The sequence below is a fragment of the Lactuca sativa genome, chromosome 4 (genome assembly GCF_002870075.4).
Source record: "Lactuca sativa cultivar Salinas chromosome 4, Lsat_Salinas_v11, whole genome shotgun sequence".
In the NCBI taxonomy this organism is placed as follows: domain Eukaryota; kingdom Viridiplantae; phylum Streptophyta; class Magnoliopsida; order Asterales; family Asteraceae; genus Lactuca; species Lactuca sativa.
Window position 1 is genome coordinate 92,624,423 of NC_056626.2, and position 15,930 is coordinate 92,640,352.

Sequence of the window (15,930 nt, forward strand, 5' to 3'; positions counted from 1 at the left end):
GACCGACTTTAAATGTGGGAAGACTAGTCACTATGCCAACGAATGCATGACTAAAAGAGGAGTATGCTTTAAGTGTGGTGAAGAAGGACACTTCAAGCAAGACTTCCCAAAGAGGGAAGGAGCTACAAAGACAAACGTATCGCCGAAGCAAAACGCAAGAGCATTCCAGATGATCCTTGATGAAGTAGGTAACGATGCGAGGGATCAGGAGTGAGGATCTATATATCCGAAGAGAAAGATATAAAGTAGCCATATAGATGGTATCATGAGGTGTAGTCTAATATAAGAGGCCTAGTCTATGGTGAACTTGAATATCTATGTAATCGTTTCAAGAAATAATATAAACCTTGGTTATGTTATCTGATGTGTTAAGTTGCTATATGATTTTTCTTGTGTGGTGACTTGGAGAACTGCAAGACAATACTTGGGACGTGTATGAGTAGGTGTGAAAGGTAGTAGAGGCCTATACTACCGGAAGCACAGGACTTGCACTTGGTTTAGGGAAAGTCACAAGGTTACCAAGGCACTAGTGATTGATTCTGTTTTTATTCATGTATGTCGTTACCATCGTTTCGGTTGTGACTAAGAATATGATTGTTATTCCGACCCTAGTGGTCATATCAAATCGAGTCAGGATAAGATGAATATGTTACGTTGTTCATAGAACAAAGTTCAATGTAGCATCTGAATTGAGCCAGAAGATTGAAGTGAAAGATAATTGAAGTGGTCAATAGAAGTATTGTGATCATTGTTAAAGTAAGAAGCTTGTAGCTACAATTGATACATGCTAGAATGTGATTATATCACATTAGAACATGTAGGAAGGTATCTTCCATTTTGGAATTTGATTCAAAAAGTCATGAGTCTAAAGCGTTGCATCATATGATGAGAGGTCATTAGAGCATGACTCATCGGTCTATTACGGTAATTGAAGTAAAGAGCTTATCTTAAGTTAAGTATGTTAAGAAGGAGTAGGAGTCTCCAATAAGGATCGAGTTTGTAACTTGAAGGTTACAATTGAAAGTCCAACATAGGATAAAGAGCAAGTGCAAGATTGAGCACCACCAGAAGTTAAAAAGTCCATAAGTTAGATACTCATTTGAAAGGACATAAGAGTTACGGTTATTACTAAGGATGAAAATATAAAAAATGGAGTCATTATACAAGCCATGTTTTGTTGATGATTCCGGGATATAATCATCCTAAGGGGGAGATAATTATAACATCCGCAGATTCAGGCTAGTCAATCTAGAGATAATAAGTGTTAAAAATGAACTTTTGATAAAATATTATTTAGGATATATAATGTTAACCTAAGTTATAGTATATGTCTCAAGGATTCCGTACACATAAAGAACATGGAAACTCGACTTATAACAAAGAAGTTATGACCCTTTGAAGTTTTGTGATTAAACCGGCACGACTCTGCGAAACGTAAAAAGTGGATTTTTGATAAAAATACTTTTTAGCCTTTGTAATATAAAATAAAGTCATAGTATTTGTTAAATCGATAGTGTGCATATAGAGAACGTCCAAATCTGACTTCATAAGAGGAAGTTATGATTTTTCGAAGTTTCAGCGTAGCAATATACATCTCAGAAAATTGAATTTTAGATCGGTCAATTTTTAGCCAAAATGATCTAAATGAGAATTGAAGATCTCATTAATAGGAGTTCAAAGATAAAAAGACAGACAAAAATGGAGTTCGTATGTAGAAGTTATAAATTCTACACGGTCGTTATCGGTGTAATCTTTTCAGACTATTAAATTTAAAACCGGTCAAGAATTATCCGATTGGGTCAAAAGGAAAGTTGTAGATCTTGTTAATGCCTACGCGTGGATTTAAAGAACTTCAAAAACAGAACTCATATGCGAAAGTTATGAATTCTTTAAGATTGGTTGTTCTACATGCGTCTTGCGCCACGTGTCAACACCAGACGAAGCCTTAGTGCCTACACAAGATCACGACATGAGACCAAGTCTCACGACGTCAGGAGCCCCTAGACAGCCTATAAATAGAGTTGAATTTCACTCATTTCATCACACCTTTCCATTCCATTCTCTCCCAAACCCCGCAAGGTCCTAAGAAATTTCTCTAGTCCTAAGCCCCGGAGCGCCGAAAAGCCCCGAGAAGTAGAGCTTTTGGCGTAGAAGTTCTGCCCACGCAGAGCCCGGTTTCTTGCTAAACCACCTATAAGTTGAGTTATGTTTATCGTAGTTTAAGTATAACTTATGTTTAAATTCATTATCCTTATTAGGAACCTATAAACAAGATTTATCAATGATTCAAATTCGTTATACTGATTGATCTACTTACGGGAGAGGTGTCTAGAACGGTCACGTTGGCTTAGTTATTGGATTTCAGAAAGGCTATACGCCAAAATCGTGTCGTTGTGAGGATCGAAGGGGTGGGGTAAAATTTCTTATATGAGGTGAAATTTATATATATATATATATATATATATATATATATATATATACACACACACACACACACACACATATATATATATATATATATATATATGATATAACATTGTGGGATTGAAATTCTTATGTACTCACCAGGTTTCCCGACCTGACCCGCTCAGTTTATTGTCTCACATGTAGCTATACGAAAGATACATTCTGCGAGACAATTGTGTTATATAACTCAATGTGTTAAGTTGTGTGATCTTCTTGTATGGTGACTTGGGGACTACGAGGCGATTCTTGGGAAGAGTATGAGTAGGTGTGAAAGGTAGTACAGCCTATACTACCCAAAGCACATGACTCACACTTGGATCAGGAAGAGCCACAAGGTTACTAAGGCACTAGTAGTTGAGTTTGTTTCGTTTGTTTTTTTCGTTACCATCATTTTAGTAATGGCTAAGAAGATGAATGTTATTCTAGCCCAAGTGGTCATAATAAATTGATTCCTACTAAGATAAAAGCTATGAAGTAAGTTACTTGGTTCAGAGCACCAACTTCGATGTAGTATATGACTTAAGTCGCGATATTGAAGGAAAAGATAATTGGGATGGTCGATAGAAGTATTGCAGCCATCATTAAAGACTAAGCATCCTGTAGCTAGCAATGTTGTCTACTATGATGTGGTCGTACCATATTATAATATGAAAGAAGTTATCTTTCGTGCTAAAGTCTGACTTAAAGTGACTTGAGTCTAGCCATTGCATCATGCGATGAAGGATCATTAGAGCATGACCCATCGGTCTATTATTGTAATCAAAGTAAAGACCATATCTTAGGTTAAGTCTATTCAAGAAGGAGTAGGATTCTATGATAAAGATAAAATTTACAATGAAGAGCAGGTGCAAGATTGAGCACCGCTAGCAGTCAAGAAGTTCAAGAGTTAGATATTCATTCGAAAAGACATAGAAGTTATGGATATTATCTAGGATGGAAAGATAACGTGCGGAGTCACTATACAAGCCATGTTTTGCTGATAATTCTAGGACGTAATCATCCTAAGGGGAGATAATTATAATCCCTAACAATTAAGATATAATAAGCGATAAGAACGACATTTTGATAGAAGGTTATTTAGGATAAATAACCTTAACCAAAGCTATATGATGTGTGACAAGTATTTCGTACATATAAAGAACTCTAAAATCTGACTTCGTACGAAGAAGTTATGCTTCTTCGAACTTTTGCGGTTAAACGGACACAAATATGCACGTCGTCAAAAGTGAATTTTATATATGTTGTTTATTATCATAATTAATATAAATGAAATTCGTAGTAATCGTAAAATCGAGATCGTTCATATAGAGAATGTCCAAATTTAATTTCATATGAGGAAGTATTGATTTTTCAAAGTTTCGGCACAACAGTACGGATACAGATATCGAAATTCAATTCGGTAGATTGTTAGCCAAAAAAACATAAACGAGTGTCAAAGATCTCTTTAATAGGATTCCATCGATATAAAGACAGTCAAGAACAAATGTCGTAGGAAAAAATATGAACTTTAAACGGAGATTAGCAGTCTAAGCCTTCAAAAATATTAAATAAATAAATGATAACTAGCCGATGGACACTAAACGAAAATTGTAGATCTCGTCGATAGCTACGTGTGGATATAAACAATGTCAAAAACATAGTTCATATGAAGAAGTTACAAATTTTTAAAATTTCCCGGAATGTGTCACATGCAAAAAGACGCGGCGAGCAAGCTTCTAGAAGCGGCCATGTCGAACCATCAAAAATTTGCCATGTGTCGCAAGCAGGAGGACCGACCAGGGCAGGGTGCAGTGCGCCTCTGGTCTAGTCACGGTGCACCTCCCAAGATTTCTCCCTATAAATACTTAATGTTGCCCATTCGATACCCCACACCATTCTAACTTTCTGTCTCGATTCTCTCTCCATTTTGGCCAAAAATCTCTTTAGTTTTTAAGATTCTAGCAAAGCTTTGGGGTCCCTGAGTACCTGACATTAGTAGCTATCAGTTCGAGGTTCTACCAGTGTAATTTACGGACTTTTTTCAGGAAAATCTATGTAAGTTAAGCTACACTTATATTGCTTTCGGTGTAACTTATATTTATATTCATAGTTACTGTTATGAATTTATAAATAAGATTTATCAATGATTACAAGTCATTATATTGATTGTTCTATTTACGGGGGTGATGTCTAGGCCAAATTTAGTGAGGTGTTTAAAGTGGGATTTCCAAGCATCATACTTACCAAATGGACCCTACATCTGATATGATCTTACCTAGTTTCTCCTTACTTGATAGATCTTGATGTAGACATTAGGATTAGTGAGGAATCTAGATTATCATTAGTCACAATGAAAATAAGACTAAGACTTAGTGGCATTGGTACCTAGGTCACATTAAAGGAAACGATAAGTGTTGAAGCAAAGTGTTGGCGAACTTTCTAGTCATCAACTTTTAACAAGTGAGTGCATAGTTACTTTCGACTTACACATAGATACAAGTATTCTAATTGCTTAATTGTTATGTGTGTTGTTTAGTTGTGCTTAATATATCTGTGTAATCTGATATAGTTATTACTTGATTAAAGTGTATATATTTTATCATACTTAAAATATGATTAGGTAGTGAAGGGTTGTGTGAAATAATAGATGAGAGGTTGTGATAGATTAGTAAAGGGTTGAGTAAAATAATAAATGAGAGGATGAAATAAGTTAGTAAAGGGTTGTGTGAAATAACAAGTTGTGGCCAGTTGTGCTTATCTAAAGTACTATTGTATTGTTGTGCCTGCTCATCTAGGAAAAATACTAGTTAGTTAAATGGTGTGTGAAATAATGAGTTATGATCTGCAATGTTGTGACCAAAGTACTATCGCACGGTTGTGTTGTGCCCAAAGTACAATTATATTGTTGTGCCTATATGTTTAAGGATGAATAAATGACAATTGCTACTAATAAAAATCCTTCCGAAAAGATCCATCGAGATCATTATTTAAGGCTTAGAAAGTGAGGATAACGTGAATGAGTAACTATGTTATTTGTTTTCTGAAAAATATATAATTGAATATTGTAATATTATGGGTTAAAAACCCTATGTACTCACTAGGTTTCCCAACATGACCCATTTTATTTCTTTGTATAACAGGTAGAAGTACAAAGATAATGATATTTGGATCCAATGACAGATTCAAGGAAATATAGGTCATCGATGTTGTAAGGCCAGTAATGATTATGTTTATGCTTATGTTTCTTTTATCAATTGTGAGATCCCAAGCTTTTAATAATCAATGAAAAACATTTCTTCTAAAATATTTTTATGGGAAAAAATTCGTAATTATACATAAATTTTGTTTAAAAATAAGCAGAAATAAAAAGGTCTTTTTCTAACCGTGAACAATAGGGATGTCACAAGTTGCCTCATTTTGGCAGCCCCCATCCATATAGAACTTAACCTCTCTCAAACCATAGTTCAATTATTGTCTTATAAGCTTTTTTGCCTTAGTTTTTTGAAATAGAGTGAAGAAAGGACTCCTTCTTGGTGCAAGGAAGCAAAGAGTCACCCTAGATCCAGCATCTACTTCAAATTTCAGAGTCATCTGACGTATAAATTTTCAACCTTCGCCTTTGTTTTATTTTGATCTATGTTTTGACCTTATTTGTGTGTTTTTTAGTCCCTTCCTTATTGTTCTAGAAGTTGAGAAACTCCATAATCTTATAAGTAATATTTATGACTTCTAGAATGGAGTATTATGAGAAAGATGTGTTTTCATGCTTCCTTTTGGGGCCATACTTGTGTTTTGGGTGAGTTTGAGTCATGGGAATAGATAAAATTAGAAACTTTATCCATTAAGACCTTTGGAGCTATCAGATTTGAGCTTTCGAGCTCTAGAGATTAGCGGTTAAGTGTTTAATCCATTAATCTTTTTTGGACACTCACCACGGTACGATGAAGGGTGCTCATGGCGCAACGTTGGGGTTTGGTCGCGTCTGTTTGTCATCTACTTACCACAATGTGGCTATGAGGTTAGCCACGGTGTGGTGGGTCAACCTTTGACTTTGACCGTTGACTTTTGACCAGTTTAACTTTGGTCAAACTTTAGGGTCTAGGGTCATAGACTAAGGTTTGACCTTTTATTTCATGTTTAGGTGATTTGTAGCTCTAGCCTTTACATTCGTTGGGAGCTGTGGTGGTTACTTCTTGATATGTGAGGTAAGTCTTCTCAATATACTATGTAGGATACTAGTTTTTTGTTATCTTTATGACTCTTGCATGGTTGTTTATATGTATGTTGGGCGAGGCCCGATATTATGTTCATTGGGTGAGACTTGTGGGTGGGGCCCGTTTATATGTTATGTTGGGCGAGGCCCATTCATATGATTGTTGGGCGAGGACCGTTATGTGGTATCTTGGGGAATTCACTAAGCTTTGTGCTTACGGTTTTAGGTTTAAATATTTAAGGTACTTCTGGTGGCAAAGGGAAGTGCCCAGCCTGATTGCATCACATCCACTAGTGATTCTGCACTCCTTGTTTATGTTTTACTCTAATGTTTGTTGAGACTACATTTTATATACTCTGATTATCTTTCGGTGGAATGGAAATGAATAGTTTTATCTTATTTTAAAATGAAAAATTCATTCTATATTTTGGGACGTTTCAAAACGAACCGTTCCGAGCCTGATCCCAAAAAGGATCGGTCCGTTCCAAAATCGATGTGAGACCAGTTTAACACCAACATGAGATCGTTCTGCGATCGATCTCAAAAAAAAAGACCGGAAGCAAAAGTTTATATACATATAATTTTTATGTTAATTACACATCTTTTAATCGCATTACCCAACTTGTTTCCTTCGTTCTTTTATTAAATTTTATGTATCATTTTTATTTAATTATAAGGTATCATTTTGGTCTCAATCACACATTTGTTAATGGAAAAACTTAGAAACTGAATACAAAAAATCCAAAAAGTATTGAAACTAAACCGAAAAACCCTAAAATCGAACCGAAAAAGATGCACGCAAAGTTCATGAGACCGGTCCGAAAAAGAACGAGATCAGTACCAAAAAGATCAACCTAAGATCTATCTAAAAAGAGCGTATCGTTCCAAAATCGATGCAAAAATGTCTCATAATGTTGGACTGTTCTGAAACCTACGTGAGGCTAGTTCAAGACCAACACAAAACCGCTCTGAGACCGGTCTCAAAATAGACTAGAAGCGAAAGTTTATATACATATAATTTTTATGTTAATTACATATTTTTTAATCACATTACCCAATTTTTTTCCATCATTCTTTTATTAAATTTTAATGTGTCATTTTTATTTAATCTTGATGTATCATTTTGATGTTAATCACACATTTGTTAACGTAGAATTTCAAAAAATTTCAAAAAGAGACAATGAACCGAAAAAGACGCAAACAAAAATCGTGAGATTGAAACGAAAAAGATCAACCCAAAACCGATCCGGAAAAAAAATCTGAAACATTCTAAGCTGTTGGACATTTGCCACGAGACCGTGATGGGCAGCAGGCCCATGGGATTGGTCATAGGCCCATAAGGGTATAAGATTGGGCTGGTTAGGCTGGATTCAGAGGATAACATCCGGATGAATTAGCCACGGTTTGCAGTGGATCCGAGGCGGCACTACCACGACCTCCACGATCTTTTGTCCGCCATGATTGTTTCGCCTCATTCTTAAAATATCATCGATTTCGAAAACATTCTAGGTTGCTAAGATCAAGATTCGCTAACAATTTAACTAACGAAATGTGTAGGTGAGAGGCTTCTGCACAAACACGTGATGTAACTCATATGAAATTTGTTATAACCAGAAAAAGATCATGTCATCCGTAACCATAGATGACAAAGGTGATCAATCAGATAGTAGTAAATCAACAAATTAAAAATGAAATAGATTGTGTATGATGAAAATCGATGGTCGTAATCCTACAAAATTGGTGGTGTGTATACGAAAATCAATGAGTTTTTTGAACGACGTATTTTGTACTAAAAAACATATTGTTGTATAAATCAACGGGAAAAAAAGTAAAACGATATCACATATATAATTATATACGCATTTAATTAACCATAAACATGTCAAGTATTACAATTTTTTATTTCTAAATGTCTTGTAAAATCATAAGCTCTTCATTTTGTTATTATGATGGAAAGAATCCCATGGAACAATAATGCCGTTTGCAACAATGTGAAATTCGGCTTATATCTCTATCATCTTAAAACTAACGATACATTTTGGAAATTTATCTTAAATCTTTGCCTATAAATGTCAACATCAAGAACCTCGGACCATGTATCACACTAAACAAACGGCACAGAAGAAACCACAAACATAAAATCATGGCCAAGAACGCTTCCATGTTTGTGAAAATGGCTGCGATAGTCTCAATTGTCCTAATGCTTGTTGTATTCACAGAAAGCAGATCGACTATAGTTCGTAAGTCATCATAATTTCCAACTTTTCAAAGTGTGTTTGGTTGCAGAATCCAATTTTCTAAGATTCTATTTCTTTTGAAAGAAACTATATATACCTTTAAAAGAGTTCTACAAACCAAACACTCCTTAGGTTCTTTTGATGTTATGTTTACAATTTACACCATAGTCAAGAGCTTATTTAGGTTGAAAAAATTAATCTTCCACTTTTGATTGAACAGGTGGCCTCAAGGAGACAAATGCAATTGTTTCATGTAACCAAGTTACTGGAGTGGAATCCGGAGACGATTGCACCTCAATCAGCGAATCCTTTAAGTTGACTCTGCAATCTTTCTTGGCCATTAATCCCAACATCAACTGTAATTCAATGTTCGTGGATCAATGGGTTTGTGTTGACGGAAATGTGACAATATAATTGAAGCTTGAACAAGAATAATCGGTGTTCTTAAACATATCATCAAGACGTTTCCAACTGAATAAATAGCTAAATAAACTTTAATCCACTTTGGACTTGTACCTTGTACCATGTACATGCATGCATGCACCTACAAGAAGTTGAATGTATGCTAATTTACAATATACCTCTCAAGTTACATATTCAACTCACCAATGCTTTTTACATATAAACTCTTTTTTCAATTGTTTTCTATCAAGACAAGACAAGAACAGATTGTACTGCATGATCATACACCAAATGATACAAAATGAACGTAAAAGATCAAGAAGGAATAAACTTTTTATGTGTAATTAAATTGAGTCTACGCCTTCAACTTGTTGTCGGGACAAATACCTCTCTCTTCTCTCTTTCTACAAGGAGAATAGATAATGCAAGAGGGAACATTAACAAGCATACCAACATGTAATAAGTCAAAATTCAAATATATAACAAGAACTTAATTATTTGGATGAGATGAGAGCTCACCCATTCATCGATGACAGGGCCTTCGCTAACAATTTGTGTCCCAATAATGCAATGGCCTTAAATTTGGCTTAAATGTTTGCCAAAAAATAAAAATAAATTAATAAATAAAACAAAAAAATAAAAATTCCCGTTTATATAAACATCCCAAAAGAGATTGTTGAAATCTAACTTCATGCATCCTTGTTAATTACTTATCTATATTATATTATACTTGATATCATCTTACTTGTATCTAATTAAATTGAAACTCTAAATTCTTTTTAATAAAGCTTCCAATGGTTTTTCAATTTCTTTTCAAATTGGCTCATTAATATGAGATAATGTATAAAATCTTTTTAATGTTACAACTTTATTTTTAATATAATATACATATTTATTAGTTTCAATATTAAGCTAAATATAAAACCTAAATCAGAATATCAAATAAACTTTAAAAATATATGCAAATTTTTTCAGAGAAGTAATTACCACTCCTTAATGAATTTTTATTATCGTTTATTTATTTGGATATGAGATTAGTCACCACAAAAATCATTTTAGTTTATAAACTCAAAGTTTTCAATTATAAAAAGTAAACCAACTTAAACTTTGTAAACTTTAATGTAACCACTCTTATTATTTTACAAACCAAAGTGTGTGGCTTTTGTAATGATAAGTCACATATCATATCCAGTTGACTAGTCCTATCCTACCCAATTGGATATCATTAGCAAGTGCATAATTCAATATGGGTGACAAAGTTTGTATAATCGAGCTTCTATATAGAATCGATTTTAAATTTGTAAAATCATGATCATAAAAGAATAGTAAGATTCTATAAAAAAAAACAATGTTATTATAAATTTAAAACATGCAAAATATATTTTCATCTATGAGTTGATTGTCCACAAATTCTAAAATGTTCAAAACATTTGTGATGACTAATACATATCATTTCCAATCTAATTTAGCATAACAAACTAAGCATTCATAATCATTTCTCTCTTCTTAATCTAAATCATTTTCTTCTCTCTAGTCTATTACACCACCAACATGTGCTTGATTTTGACTTGAACATAGATCATCAAAAAAGTTTCTCCACTTTTCATTGGAATTATGATTAAAAGATTTTTCTTTGATAATCCACTCGTCATCAGAAGTTATATCATCAAGATTCAATGTTTCAAGTCCCGTTATCCCATTTTATTTTCTTTTATTTTCTTATCTTTCCGTAACCTTCAAGTTGTACACCACATACAAAAAATCGAGAATTCTTTCATCCTCTAGGAGTTGATTTCTTCTCTTAAATGTACCTAACAAAAAGAAAAAGGAATAATTAAATAACAATATAAAAAAATTAGCAATAAAGCAATAACGTTGACAATTATAAGTTACCATCTCGATTTTACAATTTTACGATCCGATTTTACGGCTTTACAGCTTTATGATCTGATTTTACAATTCCACTTTGATACTACCTAAAAATGAGTTTACTAAGATCGGGATCGAAATATATATATAGCATCGTAGAATCGTGCGATTCAACGATCAAAATCGTCTTTTTGATAACTTTTTATGAGGTCTTATTTTCATAATTCACCTCCTTCTCATCTTCATTGTGTTTGTAAATGCGGTATAAAGATCATCTTTTCTTTGGATCATCTGCATGTACATATGAGTTGTACAAATTATATTTTTCTTTCTAAACTCACTTACTTCATCCTCGCCTTCCATTCCAACTCAAATGGCTAGTGCTATCACTCTCAACCACACCCACATTGATCTACTTCATGTTCATCCTCCCTCTTAAACTCTTCTTAATTTGCTGAAATGACCCAAAATAAATTTCAACTTCCTGCTTACTTTTAAGCCCATAGCCAACCATATTATTTATATAAGCATTATAATTAACCAATCTTAAACCTTTTTGCAATTATTTTCCAAAATATACAAGATTATATCCCTGTGAATGTAGTATATATTCACCTCTTTCAACCTACCCAAATACGTAGGTTTTTCTTCACAAACACGTGATGTAACCCCAAAACATAAGCCAAAAATTACAATATTTTATTTTTAAAATATCTTTTAAAAATCACAATCACTTCAAGTTTTGTTGTTGTAGTGGTAATTAAGAATCCCAGGGAACAACAATAGCCGTTTGCAACAATGAGAAATTCGGCTTTTATTCTCATCATCTTAAAACTAACGTAACATTTTGGAAATTTATTCAAATCTATTACTATAAAATGCCAACATCAAGAATTCAGACCATGTATCAGCCAAAACAGACGTCTTTGCTACCCAATAATAAATAAACACCCATGGCCAAGAACACTTCTATGGTTGTGAAAATGGCTTTGAATGTGATAGTCCTTGTTCTAATGCTAGTCATAATGGCAGAAAGCAAATCGACCCTAACTGGTAAGTCTTTGACTTTTTAAGGCTTTTTTGGTTTCGAATTGGAGATCTCATTCCATGGTGTTCTTTGGTTGCAAAATGGACAAAATTCTGTTGTGTCAGGATTCAGGAATTCTACAAATTCAGTGATTGATGGATTTTTCCATTTTAGGATGTGAGAAAATTTTCATTAACATTCTTCTTTTTTTTTTTATTATTATAACACCAAAGTTCACTTATATAGCTCGTAGGGTCGATATTTTAACCCAATGGATTAATTCGGCCAACCAGATTGTCTTGTTTAGCTAAATAGGTGGAGTTAAGGTTGAAATTTCTGAATATATTTATTTTATATTATATTTATTTTTTTTAATAAAATACAAAAACAAATCTAAAGTCTTGGAAATTTAGAATGTTATCTTTACCAATTATGTTGTAGTTGTCTATTTTTATCTTTAAACAATTATTTGAGTTTCTAATTTATTTTACTAAGTCTAAACTTATTTTATATAAATGTTGATAGTTAATGGATATATTCCAACCCACTTATCAAAAAAAAAATTATTTGGTCAACCTAAATTCAACCCGTTTAATAAAACATGGGTTGAAAATTTTAACTCGTTTAATTTAACAATTTGTGTTAACCCAACTAAAAACCTACTTGTTCTCACAATGTTTGGATTATACCAAAACCAAAAGCTTATTTAAGTTGACAAAATCTTCTTCTTTTGATTCACAAACAGGTAGTCTCGAGAAGGCAAATTCAGTCATTTCATGTAACCAAGTTACTGGTGTGGAGCCCGCAGGCGATTGCACCTCAATCTGCCAATCGTTTGGCTTGAATTTGGAATATTTATTGTCAATTAACCCCAACATCAACTGTCTTTCACTCTTCGTTGGTCAATGGATCTGTGTTGACGGGGATCTCTCCTAATGAAGCTTCAACTACAACAACCAATGTTCTTAAACATATCATCAAGAAGTTTCCAACTGAATAAACAGCTCTTCAGATTACATTGAAATTTCAATTTATATTTAGGTGTTGTTTCTTATCGCTAATTAAAAATGTTTCTTAGTGTATACTGAGTGTCGATTTTAAGAAACCTTGGTTATTTAATGGGCTAATTTACTTATTAGTATACAGAGATCAACACACAGTAAGTAATACACAACAATCTTAGATTTGATGGTAAAGTGAATGATGGGTGTGCAAGTCCAAGTAGTACCTTTGTGCTGTATGGACTTGTACCTTGTACCATGTACAATTGTACATGCACCCACCAACAACTTGAATGTGATAACTTACCATATACCCCTCAAGTTACAGATTCAACTCACCAAAGCTTTTTACATGGAAACATTTTCTTTTTTCAAACGTCTTCTGCACAACTCTTTTGTGCAGAGAACAGAACAGGACAAGACAGAACAGATTGTACTGCATGATCATACACCAAATGATACAAAATGAACATAAAAGGAACAAACTTATTAAACCGAGTCTACGCCTTCAACTTGTTGTCTGGCCAAATATCTCTCTCTTCTCTCTTTCTAAATAATGCAACAAAGAGAGGAACATTAGCAAGCATATCAACATTTAATAATAATAATAATAACTTAATAAGTAAGTCAATTTTTCAAATATATAACAATTAAGAGCTCACCCATTCATCTATGACAAGACCTTCACCAACAATTTTTGTCCCGATTTCTTCCGGAGGTTTTTTGCGGGATTCAAGAGCAGCTTCTGCCTCGGCTAACTGACGTTTCAATTTCTCCAAAGCCTTAAAACAGGGACAGAAAGGTAATTTCACATTCAACCGTATAAAGAACACATAATAATAATAATAATTTGGAATCTACTTACAGGGCTAGGGCGTTCCACGTCTAGAAAAACAACTTGTAAAATCTGTTCCACTGCCACTTGATCTTTCTGCTCATCGAACTGAGTCAACACAGAATAAAACTCATTTACCAAAAACCAATTTTATCTATATGTATAGGTATAAGTATAACTCACTAGCTCAGGTACATAATCCATCATCCCTTTGACTTTCAGACTCATGATTTTGAATTTGACTTTTCTTTTTTGATCCATTGGTTTTTCATTGTTCTCTGGAGGCTCCACAAACTTAAAAACTGTCACAATTCACAACCATTTAAAACATAAGCAATAAAAATGAAAGTAGAATGCAACTATTTAGTGCACTTAACCTTAAAAAATAAATACCAGTTGCAATAATACTCTCGCCAGGAGCAAGAATAGCTCCAGGAGGCCTCATGAAACAGCTTTTTGGAGCGGTTGTTTGAAACTTTAGCAATACAAGAAAACAGCATATATATATCAGATTAAGGTTTATGGTTAAAGTTGTATTTAAATAAGAGATAGAGTTAAATTTGTGATATTATAATTGTGAAATTGATACAAGAATATAGGAAAATATTAGCAGGATTAAAGAAAGTTATGAGCATACCTTGAAAGCTACATGAGATTTGCTGGTGTTCTTTATCTTAATAGCACTTTGGACTTGCTTACCAGGTTCATCTACAGAGTTGAAAAGAACCAATTACACTCATGCTTGTAAGAATCATAAAAGTCAATTTAATTTAACTTAGCAAATATAAGAAAGGTATGTGAACTTCCACAAGCCATGAAATCTAATTTCTCGCTAATAACTTGTTTACATCAAAAACTTGATGATACAAAATTGTAAATCTATAAATAAATTCAAACAAATGAAGTATAACCTAATTAATAGTTGTGTTGGTCCGATTTAGCACTTATTTCAGCTACTTAAAACATAAGATTTAGCATAAGTAAATCTATGGGTTCCTGATCGAATTGACAGCTGATGTAGGAAGATACCAATTAACATCATCGGAGTAACAAAAAGTACTCTTAAACTGTCAAGAAGTAATGTGATTCGATTTCGCATTTTTCAATTCACAAACAAATAAGCAAGCCTGGTATAGAAACCACCATTAAAAAACAGAAATTTCCAAATCGATTGAAAAAAACCAAGTAGATCTCATGCACTTAGAAACAAACAGGTAGGATATCGAACAAGTAATACTAAAAAATTAGTAATTATTGGAGAAAAGGGAGCAGTAGAAAAGACGAGTGTTCTTACAGGGAAAATAAAGCTTATTTCGCGGATCAAGTCGAAGACGACGTCGTGTTGGAAGAAGAGATCTAGCTACCGATGAGACCGAGCTGCCGGAGCTCGAGCTATGGTTATTGTTGATGTTGATGTTGTTGTGAGGGTTTGATCCTTCAATTTGGTATGAAGAAGTCGAGGAAGTTGTATGCGTGGAACTATTATTTGTGCTCCGAAAGGGTAACTTAAATAATCCCCAAACTTTGCCACCACCGCTGCTGCCGTCCGACGAAGTTCTATCGTCAACGATGGCCATCTCCGGTCAATTAGATAATTCACAAGCGGATTTGCAGTCTTCTGATAAATAAGAGCTTCTCTCTCTCTCTCTCTCTCGCTCGAAGAAAAATGCTTCTTTCTCTCTGATTTTCTTTTTACGACCCTCAACCTTTTGTTTATTTGTAAAACTAGACACCTTACTTTTGAATTTTGATATTATCTCCATTAAGATTACAAATTTTTTTATTTTTCTTTGAATATGGCATCAACTTATATACTTTTTTGTAATAATGATAATGAAAAATCCGAATTCTTTTTATAATATTTACTTTTAAAAAAATTTAAGTATCAACAAGATAAATAT

General features: G+C 33.5%; 1 protein-coding gene across 1 annotated transcript; it reads right to left on the reverse strand.

Moving 5' to 3' along the window:
- Window positions 1-13,505: 13,505 nt before the first annotated feature.
- LOC111892398 (vesicle-associated protein 4-2) lies at window positions 13,506-15,675 on the reverse strand. Its single transcript, XM_023888448.3, has 7 exons — window positions 15,324-15,675; window positions 14,667-14,737; window positions 14,423-14,504; window positions 14,213-14,331; window positions 14,060-14,137; window positions 13,857-13,976; window positions 13,506-13,743 (listed from the first exon to the last, which is right to left on the reverse strand). Exons 1-7 carry the CDS (start codon window positions 15,604-15,606, stop codon window positions 13,684-13,686), a joined length of 813 nt encoding a protein of 270 aa, XP_023744216.1. The 5' UTR covers window positions 15,607-15,675; the 3' UTR covers window positions 13,506-13,683.
- Between the last annotated feature and the right edge of the window lie 255 nt (window positions 15,676-15,930).